Below are 12,502 nucleotides of genomic sequence, written 5' to 3' on the forward strand. Positions count from 1 at the left end.
ATCGAGGTTATATGGCAAACGGTGCTGCACTTCCCAGAAGAATCCCTGCCCTTGCTGCCAGTGGCACTTCTGTAGAGACAAACCAGAGGCTGCGAGGAGACAGCTGTACTCTCTGCAGAAGCCTGGGAGAGCTGGGATCGAGTACACACATTCTGCCCATGCAGAGACAAGCAGAGACCCTGGGATGTAAAACAGCAGAGCTGGCAACTAAGGATTTGACTTTCATTCTCTGTACACGCAGCAGAAGTTACTAGCTGTTCCCAAACACTCAGTACAGTGCTCTCTAAGCCTCTGCCAAAAATCTCCCTTTACCTCATCAGTTCCTGGCCAGCTGTCAAAGCAGAGACGCCATCCAGAGGGCCCCTTCCCTCTGACCTCCTTCTATTCCTACAGCCACTCTCTATCCTTCTTCAAAGGGATTCCTCTTCTTTTTCACTCTCCCTTTCAGCTAGAGCTCCCTTTCCTCCATCTGCACCCTTTGTGCACATCTTCCCTTTTTGCCAAGGCTCCTTTGCCCCATCAGATGGCTCTCATCCCACGCCAGAGCTATACAAGCAGGAAGGGAGCTCCCCTGGAGCTGCCTGCCCCCACACAGAGGGCAGCACATCCACAGCACAGCCCGAGCAGACAGGGCTGTGATGGAAACACACCACGTCTGCTGTGGGACCTCTGGGAATGCAGGGGGAAGGGGTTATGATGCTCATCCCAGAGGCAGTTTCTGGAATCCACACTGTCACAGTACGCACAGATTGGAAAGGAAGAACAGGGAGAAAAGCACTGTTTAGGTTCCCAACAAAGGATGTGCTCTCTTTGGACACCAAAGCTCCTTTTACAGGAGAACTGCAGTAATGAGATGCACATTATTGTAAGCTGACTGCACTGCAAAAGCTACTCTCAGGTTTAGAAAAGCCCACAGAAGTCATCTCCCCCCCTGAGATGCTGCTCTGCAGCATGTTTTCTTGTGACAAAGGGACAGATTAAAACCAGACATGAAATCCACACTTGTGAACGACCCACCATCCTGCGGCCATCACAGGCAGGGGAGCAGGCCTTGCCCAAGTGCTCCAGAGCCCTGGCAGAACTTGCCCTTCCAGCCCCTGGAGAAGCTCTACTCCCTGTCCTGCAGCCAAGCAGCTGACTCCGTGACAAACCCTGGTTTCCACTTGTTTGTAGAAAAATTCTCATGACATACACGATTTCCCAGCCCAGCAGCACAGAAAAGCCACAGCTTTTGGAGCCTGAAATAAAACCCTCTGCCATACAGCAGTTATTCGCTACCCAAGTGTTTCAGTGAACATCTCCAAAGTGCACTGCTGCAAGGAGACCGCTCACAGGAGGGGGACGGCAGGCACACAGAGCCAGGGCACAGCCCCAGGACAAAGCCAGGGCTTCCTGCACAGCACAGCAGGAGGAAAAGGGCTGGACACAGCTGAAAAAATCATATCCTCTCGCTAAGCAGGGGCTTGCAGCCACCAGGCAGAGATTACACAGAGACAAATCACAAAGACCACCTGGAAAGGAAGGAGAAGAATTGAACACACAGCAACACAGTACTCGCTGTGCCTTGCCTGTGAGGCCCGTGCAGATGACCTCAGGGCAGACCTGGTGACCTGAGCACACCACCAATTCCACCAGGCTTGGTGGTGCAGCCTTCCTGCCAGCTCACGGTCGAGCCCCCACCTGAGAGAGGTTTGTGTCCACCTCCTGCACACAGTGTATGCTGTTTGAAGGGGACACTCAGCACAGCAGCCACACAAATCCGAATCCATAGTGCAAAGGCCCTTCAAACTGCCCCTCTGCCCACAAGACCTGCCAGCACTCTGGGAGCTGTTGGAGCACCAAACCATGCACTACCAGACAGCAGCTACGTTCACCACGCTGCGAGCTCCAGCAGCAGCTCCCAGCACACACACCCAAAAAACACACCATGCTGAGAGGAAACAAAGGAGCTCCTGCCTTCTCAGGGCTGGGGGGAGCCAGGGGGGCAGAGGCAGCCAGCAGGTTGGCACTGCGGATGAAGGGAGGAGCAGAAGTCACCTGAAAAGTACAACAGTTGAAGATGCAGAGGCTGGCTGGCTGCTGAGGCCTGCATGTATGAATAGCATGGCATAACACAGTGCTGCTTGCATGTATTACAACTTCCCACCCTGACAGGAGGCACAGAGCACCAGCCCCTCCCCCAGACACACCGGGGACACCTCGCTGCACGGAAAAGCACAGGAAGGATCCAGATTCTGCTGTCATTTTTCCATCCCTCTTCTCATCTCGTGAGAGACTGTGGCAGGGTGAGTTGAGGCCTGATTTTCAGAGCTACCCTCTTCATCTCAGAGGGAAACAAAGCCTACATAAATCCCTGCTGCACAAAGGGCAGACAGGAAGCACCCACATCCCAGCAGATTACTGCACAGACGTAGTTTGCAGTGCTAGACAAGCACAGCTGGAATTGATCTGATCTGCTCTTTCATTAAGTGGTTCAGTGCCAGTTAACCTGAACATTACATCTGCTGAGCTATCAAGCTGGAAGCAGCGGTATGACTGGACAACACCCTGCTTAAAATTGAATAAAAAAGAAAGCAGAAAAGAGAATCCTGCCTGCATCCGTGGGAAGAAAGCCTCATCTTCTGTCTGACAGCCAACAGAAACGACTGTCTTGGTGCTAGGGGTCCGGGCCTGGGGAGAAGAGTGCCTAGGATCTTCAGAAGGAGGGGTGCCCACAACAGAGAGCTCATGATAATCAGCATCAGAACCTTCCCACTGGAAGAGTGGCTGGGGAGCCAAGCGGAAGGAACAGGAGGAGACAGGACACGGAGCTGAGGTAGCTAGCACATGGGAGGGCTGAGCTGGGGGCGGGAGGAGAGGTACACGAGAGGGAAGAGCATTAGCAGGGACTGTCTTCATAGCTTCAGTGGAAGGTTGGAGTGGGGGAGAGGCTGAAACAGAGACTGTCCTCCTTCGGGGGTGCGGGGATTCCGGAGGGAATACCACCTAGAAAGACATGGAAGAGAAGTGAGTAAATCCAAAGAGGAACCAACAAGCACCTCCTGCAACAGGAAGGCTGGAAGCACAGTGCAGACAGTAACAATCTTTGCTGCCTAGTGCTCTCCCTCTTGCTCTTCTGAACCTCCTTGGCTCACATCAGAGCACAATGGGACAGCAACCTCACTGCCATGGCCAAGCAAAGTGGATAAGAACAGAGGCCTCTAGAGGCTTCCATCTTTATCTAAGGATAAAAAAAAAAGCAGAAAGGAACCAAGGGACAGGGAGAACAGAGAAGGGAACTAGGAAACTCACTTCTCTGTAGCTCTAAGAGCATCATCTCGCACCCCGAGCTTCCTGCACAGGCACATACTGGGCAAGACAAGGCATCCCCCCCTGACAGGCCTCCCAAAAGGGCTTTCAAACAGTACCCACGTGGGTATTTGATATGCAGTAGCAGCAGATTGCCCAGATACATTACCAGCACCCTCAGATATCACTCTGATTCTTACACACAAACTAGGAACTGAGAGCCAGTTTACTTTTCAGGTTGGACAAGGGTGAGTAGGAGGAGTTAGTTCTTCATTTCATGTTCTGTAAGGTACAACCTAACATGCACCTCCACAAAACGCTGCCTAGGCAGAGGAACATGCTCAGATTTCCCAGGACATGCCCTCACTTTCTACCTTCTCTACTTGCTGTCCACCATTCTGCTCTTCCCCCTGGGGTCGGGCAGTGATAACGACCCCCTCTGTCAGCCAGTCATCCTGGCTTTTCGGCTCCTCCTGCTCCTGTTTAGCAACTCCCAGTCTGTCCTGCAGCTCTTCAATCAAGCGATCTTGGGACTCAGTCTTGTGAAATATTGCAGGACCTAGTTTACGCCTCGGAGAGAGGTCACGACTCATTGGGTGCACATTGGAGGTTTCTTTTGTCCTCTTGATTAAGGACTTAATCTAGACGAAAAAGGCAATAGTGTCAGCAGAGAAAAGTGTAAGAGCAAGCCTCAAGATGCAACGGCACAAACTCAAGCCATTAGTGACAACTGTAAGCAGGAAGTGATGACACTGATTCCACAACGCCAAAATTCTTCTTGAGTCCAGAACAGTGACTCAGTGCAAGGAAAAACTCTGTAAGGATAACTACCATAGCCAAAAATAACTATCTGGAAAAGGAAGGGAAAGATTACCTAGCAGAAAGCCAAGATAGGAGGTACAGCACAACCACTCCACTCCTCAGCATCACAAGGAAACACGACAGACTCTCAGTGTTTGCCCTTTACAAGCGTAAGACTCTTGGTCTGGTGCACACAGTGCACTTCCAGAGCTGGAAGGAGCACTAACAGGTCCAACAGCAAGACCTAAAAAGGCAGAGGAGCTGTGATCCCAAAGCAGGAACATCCTCCAGAGGAGTGAATCAGCCCTTTAACTTTTCAGAGGCCCTTATGGACTAAGCATCTGCCTCATTCCATTTAAGGAATAAAAGCCCATTTCACAGGGCAGTCCCTACACTCTGCCACGTTCTGTGCTGCTGACTGACGTGCAGAACAGACCACAGGATAAAGCAGAGGACTTAAAGGCTCTGTGACATGCAGCTGTCAGTAACACTGCTCAGCACCACATGCTGTTAGTGCGGGTGAGCGCAGGCACACTCACACCACACACAAAACGTTAGTGCACTGTCAGGACAGCCCTAGCTAGGGCTCATCCTCCTCCCACATCCGTTCAGTGCCTGCCTGGCCTGATGCAGAAATCCTTTCAATGGGTGGTTTGGAGACGCATGGCAAATCCCATTCAGCTTTCCAAGTGTTCTCAGGAGGTTCTGGAGCAACTGCAGAGCTTCTGATCTGCTCACTTCCCTCATCTCCTCCAGCCTTGTTCACATCAGCAGTACCTGCCTTCCTAGGAGTTCTCTCCCTGCCCTGCCTCTTCTTGACCAGGTCAGGACAGCCACCTGCTTGGATTTCACGTGGTACTTCAGCCTCTGGCTCCTGTCCTCGTTCCACAAAGCCCAACTGTTTTTCAGTGTCTGGGAAGTGTCTGACATCCCACCGATTCAGGGCCACAACAGGAGGGTCACACACAGGACTCAGGATGCTGTCACTCTTCACGTGTGCTTCTGGTACATGCTCAGACAGCTCCAGAGCCCACAGCTCATCTAAAGCTGCTTTCACACTTCTGCCCTGAGAAGGAAGGGCTGAATTATCCCTAAACACTCCCTGCTGATCCAGCTCTTTAGCTACCTGCCCCTTCCCTTGACCGCTTATTCCGGTTGGGATGTTTGAGAGTTTGGGGTCACTTCTCTGCTCCCTTTTCTCACTCTCTTTCACCAGCTCTAGGCCCTGTGCCTCCACCTTAGCAGATCTACTCAGCAGCTCAGCCCTGGGAGCCGACACAGCCTGGGCAGTCTTGCTGGAAGAATCAGGCTTTCCACTCAGCCTCACCAAACCTGCAGAGGACATCTGCTCCCCACGAGTAGCAGAAACAGAAGAGACACGTGGAGGGGGCACAGGGACCACTTGTGGCCAAGAGGGCACGTGTGGGAGAGTGGTACACCACTCTGAAGCAGGCCACACTACAGCACTACTGCCTTCCTCAGTGCAGAGAACTGCTGAGGGGACACATGCTGGCACAGCCTTGTCCCCACTGTGCCTCACAGAAGGGCATTTGGAAGGGGACAGCACTGTGACACTGGCAGGAATGCTCCTGGAGTCTGCATCTGCTGAATTGGGAACCGGCTCTAGGGAGGGTTCAGGAATCAGAGACATAGTCTGTAAAAAGGAGACAGAAGAAATAAGGAGAAAAAAAAAAAGAAAGATGAGAAATAAGTAACGAAGGGCAGAAAAAAAAGGAAGCATGGTATAAAGCATTATAACAGTTGTGATCTCCAAAATCAGGAGCCATGGTGATCCCAAACCTTACATCAGAGGAAAAGGAATGAGAACAGGGTAGCTAAGAGCAGAAAATCCATGTGACATTGTCCTGATCTTTGCATGAGACCACAGGATAAGAAGCTCTATAGCCATCAAGATCCTTTTTCTCTGCCACCCTCTTAAGTAACACCTCATGTGTTCACCTGCAGCTGTGACGGGGGCACACAGCAGCTGCCAGGAAGCCAGCTACAAGCCCAGGAATGTCTGCACTGCGAGTGAAGGTCACATTAGCAACTTAACTCATACTCAGCTATGTGCGTTCTACGTTTCAAAGCTGAAAAAAAAAGCCATCCGTGAATAGAACAAACCATGACATTTTCTTCTTGATACACTACTAACGTACTCCAGTTGGCTGAGTGCATGGCAATGAAAACAAAGCTTCAGGGCATGCACAACAGAAGCGGATGACATGGGCTTTGTTCCATTCACATCAATCTCACCTTGGATGTGACACATACTGAGTCTCAACAGATTTGCCAGTCGCCCCATGCCCCCATAGGCTTTGCTCAGATTAGGCCCCAGTCACCACATTTAAATTGTAACAAGATCAGTATTCATTTTAATCCAGAATACACCCTAACAAGAGTGACTGACAGCAGGGTTTTGGCTCTCCTTGGCTTTGAGGGTGTTGAAAAGAAAATAAGTATCACAGAGCCTCCTTTTCCTGTTTCCAGTGGCTCATGGCTGAGCTCTAGGAGACAAACTGGCATTATTCCTTTTTCTCAAAGGGAGAAACTCAGAACATTGCCTTAGCCAAGTTCACGCAGTAGGTCAACCTAAGGCCAATGCAGAGCCCTGTCAGTATTAAAAACCTATCCAAAGATTTCCGCATCCATCAGGTACCAAGACATGCTCTGATTCTTCACCGTGTTTCTTGAAAAAGCTTTAAGCTAGACACTCATATTCTAACATAGCAACAGCTCAGTCTCTACTTACCTTTATGGGGCAATTGTCATGAGTGAAAGGAAAACATTAACCAGAACACACACAAGATCTGCCAGTAGTTGGAAGAGACGGACACCTTCAGGCCTACGCAGCTCCATGCCAAGGGGTCAGGAGCCAGCAAGCACGCACATTGGTGAAGTCCCACAAGTAGTGCTACAGAGAGGCATCTTAGAAAGCAGCAGGGGACTGCAATTAATCACAGGTTGCTCCTCGTTTCCAGGAGCAAAGCAAGATGAGAAGAACCAGCAAGTACATTAATCAGTTAAACTAACACGGGAATTTCCTCCAGTTACCCTCCTCCCTGTGTTTTGCCCAGCATGGATGTATTTGTCCAAGCAACAGTTCACATTTACTCAGTTTCCAGACCTTCTGAAACAAAGTCCACTGTTTTCAAGGCAGGACTGTCATTTTGCTCAGAAGCAAACGTTTCCAGCTAACTCCAAATTAAGAGCAACAGCTAAATACACAGCAGTAACATAACAGTTAAGTACAAGCACCGCAGCACGCTGGCATCATGTTACACAGAAATGTCAGAGGCTGAAAAACCAAGTGCATTAAGCAATCTCAGTGCCTGCTGATGAGCTAGATAACCAAAATCAAATGGATTCTGTAAGCAAAGAGAATGAGCAACTCATTAAAGTGAGCAAAAGATGATAAAAGGGTAATGTATCAGTCTGTAATAGCATCTGTTACTCTGGGGTATGATGGAGGTTAAACACTGGTGCTGCCTCCTCTCCCACCACCACCCACTGGGGCTTGTCGTCACCCCAGCTACCGACTCCAGCTAATTACATCCTGCACTTCGCGTCTTCGTCCTATTTCTTGCAACCACATACAAGTCTGGCACTTGAACGACAGTCTTTTTTTACTTCACCTTTTGAAAGGATCCCACTTCTCCCCCTTATACCCTGCCACCCATACATTATCACAGAGAAGTTACAAGGTACCCCAATGGCACAAACAGGAGAGGTGAGAACAAAGAAAAAGGACTGAAGGGAAAATAAAGAACAGGAAGAAGGAAAGTAGCTGTTTAAAAACAACCGGTGACAATAACAACAAAAGAAAAACCATTACAGAAATCGTGTTGCTGGTTCTGCAGGTAAGAACATGATGAGCTCTATGCCTTTCAAAAATCCTAACACTGCTTGAGATCTTACTGCATTTCAGGTTGCCTTTGGAGTTCAAGCAGAAATGAAGCCAGGAAGGAGGGCAGAAAGCATCAAGGTTCTGTCATGCAGCTTTTAGTGGAGCTGCACAAAACAAAAAGGCCTGTGCTGAGCAAGGGCATTCCCTGTTGCCAAAGCTCACCTAGGAGCAAAGGCTGGCGGCAGCAGCCACACCCTGAGCTTGTTTTCTGAGCCCTGATAAAGCAGCAGGAAACCCTGGCACCCTGACAGCACGCAGAAGGAGCAAGGCAGCGTACACTGCCAGCAGCACAGGTGGGAGCTCTCCCCAGCTTCACAACAGCACAGTTTTTCAACTGTGTGCAACAGATACTCGCTGATAGCCTGCTCTCTACCCTAGGACCTAATATGGAAAAAAGAAAAGCACCAGTAAGGCATCACTACTTGCAGTGACTAAACACATACTAAATTAAGTCCAGAGAAAACAGCGAGTAGCTCCTTGAGTACGTGAGTCACAGACTGCAGACTTGAATTAAAGCCAGTAAGTACAGGGCAGTTGAAGTCCCAAGGAGCATGCAGGCTCACTGCTGGCTTCTCAGAAAACATTGCTCAGCTCTGGACCAAACTCATGGTAGGAGACAGAGGTTAGCACAGGCATGAAGCACCAGCAAGCACTGGCAGATTCTTCCATATGAGGAAAAAGTTAAGAGAGTTTGGGACTGTCATAGGATTACAAAGCAGATTTGCACGTGTATGTAAGAAAGGCACACCCAATAATGACAACATATTAGATATTTGCTTCTCCACCTCTCTCAGAACAAATTCAAGTGAATAATTGAGCAATGCTACAAGCAAACCAACTGAAAGTAGAAGGAATTATTTTGCTACGATTGTGGGTAGATGAAAAACTGTGAAAATAAACTCTACTGTTAACCATCTAGTGTAAAAAAGATAGTATGCCTGTATGAATAAAAGCTTGTGCACTGATAGGTTATCCAAGTACACAAAGCACGAGCTTGATGCTCCATTGGCAAGTTATTCTTCTGATTATTCTACCATGGGATATCTTTTTATGTGCCACTTGTGACTGAAGTAGCAGTAGCAGTTCTTTCCCAACACAACACACTGATTTGCAAACAAGATTCTGACTAGTGTCTGCCATCCTTCACCCACACGAGCTCAGTCTTTAATCCTATTTGCAGCTGAGTAAGTGATATTGTTTTAAAATTGAAACCCTTGAAGTTTTCAGCTGGGCGATGCAAAGGTTTCAGTGCTCATACCACATGCCTTTAAGCCCCTAACATCCCCTCCTCAGGGAAGCACATCAAAGTATAAGCACACTGCAGCTGAGGCTCAGCCCGTGGAACAGAAGAGCCTGGTCTCTGTCAGTGAGCAGACTGGTGCTGTCTTATGCTCCCCTACTTCTCGTTCGGTTCCAGCGCAGCAAAATAATTCACCCTGCACTGAGCAGTAACTAAGCTCATTATCTTTGCCAAATGCAGACAAACTGCAGAATGGATGGAAAAACAGACCCCAGAATTCCCTCACCCACACCAGCAATGGGAAATTATTGCAGTCAAGAACCTAGAGCAGCACTCAAATATCACCACAGGAAGTTCCACAGAATGAGAGGTAAAGAAGACATTCAGGAAACCAGGTAAGGTCAGCAGATGTGGCCAACATGCAAGAGCCAGGGCGTGGGGAGGGACAAGATGAGGTGCAAGCTGTCAGGATAAGGCACCTTAAAGTCAGAGAGGGATGCCATCAGCTCATCCAGTTCTCGTGTAGCTGAAGAAGCAGAGATCCGGGTCTGCTGCTGACTGGCGGTGACACGCTGGGGGCTGCTCACCTCCCCTTGGCTCACAGTGATTGCAGGGCTGATGAAAATAAAATTATTTATTTTTAAAGAGTGCATCTAGGCCTGGGGGAGCACTCCTAGACTGAAAGTCTCTCACCGGCCCCACTAAACAAGCACAGCACGGCAAGTGTCATCAGCACTGCTCGGCCTAGCCAGCCCTCCCCCAGTCCCAGCTTCTGCAACACACACAGGTCCTGTCTCTCTTCCAGTCTGCCATGAGGGTACATGCACATACACCTATCCATTAAGGAATGGACCATGACCAAACACTCCTGTGGCCAGATGGTGGGGATTTGTGATCAGCTATAAATCCGAGTTTGAAAAAAACGTGCTGCTAGTAACACAACTCATGTATTCTTTGTTTCATCCAGGAAGTGCTGCAGCAGATAAAAGAGCGTCAGCATCTTCAACTGCCTGCCTGATTTCCCTCCCTTCAGCCAAAGCACACCTGTCTGTCACTGTCCCACACCATGTGCCCCTCCACCACACTCCCTACTCCTGCCACATCCTGTCCAACCCCAGGTAAGCCTGCATCCACCACACACTACTTACACTGGGCTTGGCACAGAGCTCTCCAGCTCATCCAGCAGGCTCTCCACACTGGGACGCACATCTTCGAGCCCACGCCCACCATTTCGCTTTGGTTTTTCTTTTGTAGGGGGTGCAGCCTTCCCTCCCACAGTGCTGCTGCTCTCTGGGATGACATAGTGAGGTCCGGTCACGTTGGGCAGCGATGGGCTTTTGCTGACTTCATCTTTAGAACAGAGAAGCAGAGTTGTTCAGACACAGAGGCCTATGCAAACGTGCATATTAGAGAAAAGAGCCACACACAGGCTGCCCAGAAACCCTGTGGAATCTCCATCTTTGAGGATCCTTAGAACTTAGAGCATAAGTGTCTAAGCAACATAATCTACCTTTGAAAACTGAAGTCTGAGTCATTTTTAAAGTTGGCTCAGCTTTCAGAAGGGTGCTAGACCCCAAGAGATCCCACCCATATTAAAGGAATCTTCGATCAGGGCTGGAGTCATCTCCCTCAGGAAGGATGTTGGAAGGCAGAAGCAGGCTGCTACTTTGGGAAGTAAACTATTCACTGACACCAAATGTCCTGCTAGTCCTTACCTGCTGGGAAGCCACTGGGGGGATTATGTTGAACAGCATTCAGTTCCAGGAGAAGCCTGTCCAGTTCTGAGAGGTTACTGCCCAGGGAGGTGCTGGTCATTGTGGGAGATGGTTCTGCAGACTTCTGCTTATTTGGGAAGCTGGAAATAAAAGAGAAGCGTAAAACTTCTGCTTTAAGAGGCAGCAGAAGGCTGGAGGGAATACTAGGTTCACAGATTTACACAGGTACTGTGTACTTTTCAGGCTGAGGCTTTTAGCTCTGAGAGGAAAGCTGTATGCTTTGTGAAATAACCCTCAGCACAGCTGCTGCTCAGCCACATCCTTACTCATCAGTTACAAAGAAACAGCACTGATAGACAGGGGCTCAGATCTTAGGACTCCGTGCTGCACAGTCCTACAGCAAAGAGTTAATTGTCTACAGATCCAAGATGCACAAACAGCAGCAGAACCATTAGCTGGCATACAGGAAAAGGGATTGTTTCTGCTGACATCACACCAAGCAGCAAAAACCTCTCCTCTGAAGCAAGGGGATGCAAGGTACAAAACTCAAGCTACCAACAAAAAGCCAAAAGCAGCAGGTTTTGTGTCCTGCAAAAGGCTGCCATGAGGGCTCTTTTCAAGCCTTCAAACCATTACTTTGGTGGATTGTAATCAATTTATGAGAAAGCAATCTGAAAGCATTTTCCACTGTGTTCAATACACCAGCCTTTAAAGAAGTTTACTACACACTGGCTGTAATTACAGCTTATGTTGTAAGAGAGATCCCATTTAGCCATGCACAGCTCAAGGTTTCAAAGCAAAAACAGTACCAATGCAGTGATTTTTACAGTAACTACATTCATAACCATCTTCCCACTGTCAATAACAGGGAAGTAATTTTCTCCTAGCTTTACTCATGGACAAATAACTTCTAATGCTTTAGAGGTTCTTATTCGACCAAAGATACTTCCCAAATCCAAACTGGGAACTTGTCTTGTGCACACACCCAGCCTTCTGCTCAGAAAGTTAATACGTAACAGGCTTAGCACTGCCATACCTACAGCACTAGTGACAGCTAGGAACTTCATGAAGCTGGTTATTATCTTTCTCTTCAGATTGAAAGCAAAGTCCACAAATGCAGTCTGAGAAGGGCATGCTTCATCCTGGCCTGAGCACACAAGCTCCAATTCACACAAGAACCAGACCGTGCCAGACTCTTTTTACAGGAGGATTTGGGGCACTAATTATCTTGATTTTGTACTAATTGCATAGAGCCCTGTGAAAAATCACAATTACTGCCCCCACTGAGCCATCTCTGGATATGTCTGGTTCCCCCCAGTAGTTCTGACTGCAGGCAGCTTTCAGCTCAGTATAAAGACCTTGGCATAGCTAGAACATGACAGGAGAGCAAAATTGGTCCCCATGCTGTAAAGAAGTACCCACAACAGAGTGCATTGCCATGGGGCCATCAGGGATGGAGTTCTGGCAGCTTCTTCCTCTCTCACCCCCACGTCTGCAGGAAGGTCTGTCTCATCACACAGGCCAACCCTGCAACCTCTCAGTGCAAGAACA

At 48.9% G+C, this 12,502-nt stretch overlaps 2 protein-coding genes across 3 annotated transcripts in view; both read right to left on the reverse strand.

Moving 5' to 3' along the window:
• LOC136050185 (paxillin) overlaps positions 1 to 12,502 on the reverse strand; it is a 38,059-nt gene that overhangs the window by 4,105 nt on the left and 21,452 nt on the right. Inside the window, exons 4-7 of one of the 2 annotated variants that reach the window (XM_065738875.1) lie at positions 10,952 to 11,091; positions 10,385 to 10,586; positions 9,716 to 9,851; positions 4,588 to 5,743 (exon numbers count right to left, since the gene is read on the reverse strand). In XM_065738875.1, coding sequence (XP_065594947.1) covers positions 4,670 to 5,743; positions 9,716 to 9,851; positions 10,385 to 10,586; positions 10,952 to 11,091 — 1,552 coding nt within the window. In that variant the 3' untranslated portion in view covers positions 4,588 to 4,669. Of the gene's footprint in view, positions 1 to 4,587; positions 5,744 to 9,715; positions 9,852 to 10,384; positions 10,587 to 10,951; positions 11,092 to 12,502 lie in introns of those variants that run through there. The other variant, XM_065738876.1, reaches the window with a different exon arrangement.
• LOC136050189 (uncharacterized) lies at positions 1,052 to 3,908 on the reverse strand. The gene is made up of 3 exons (XM_065738887.1): positions 3,663 to 3,908; positions 2,593 to 2,985; positions 1,052 to 2,037 (listed from the first exon to the last, which is right to left on the reverse strand). The coding sequence occupies exons 1-3, from the start codon at positions 3,879 to 3,881 to the stop codon at positions 1,738 to 1,740; spliced, it is 912 nt and encodes a 303-aa protein (XP_065594959.1). The 5' UTR covers positions 3,882 to 3,908; the 3' UTR covers positions 1,052 to 1,737.

This window comes from Cyrtonyx montezumae, unplaced genomic scaffold, assembly GCF_038088225.1.
Source record: "Cyrtonyx montezumae isolate F1298 unplaced genomic scaffold, pur_monq_1.0 scaffold_23, whole genome shotgun sequence".
NCBI lineage: Eukaryota > Metazoa > Chordata > Aves > Galliformes > Odontophoridae > Cyrtonyx > Cyrtonyx montezumae.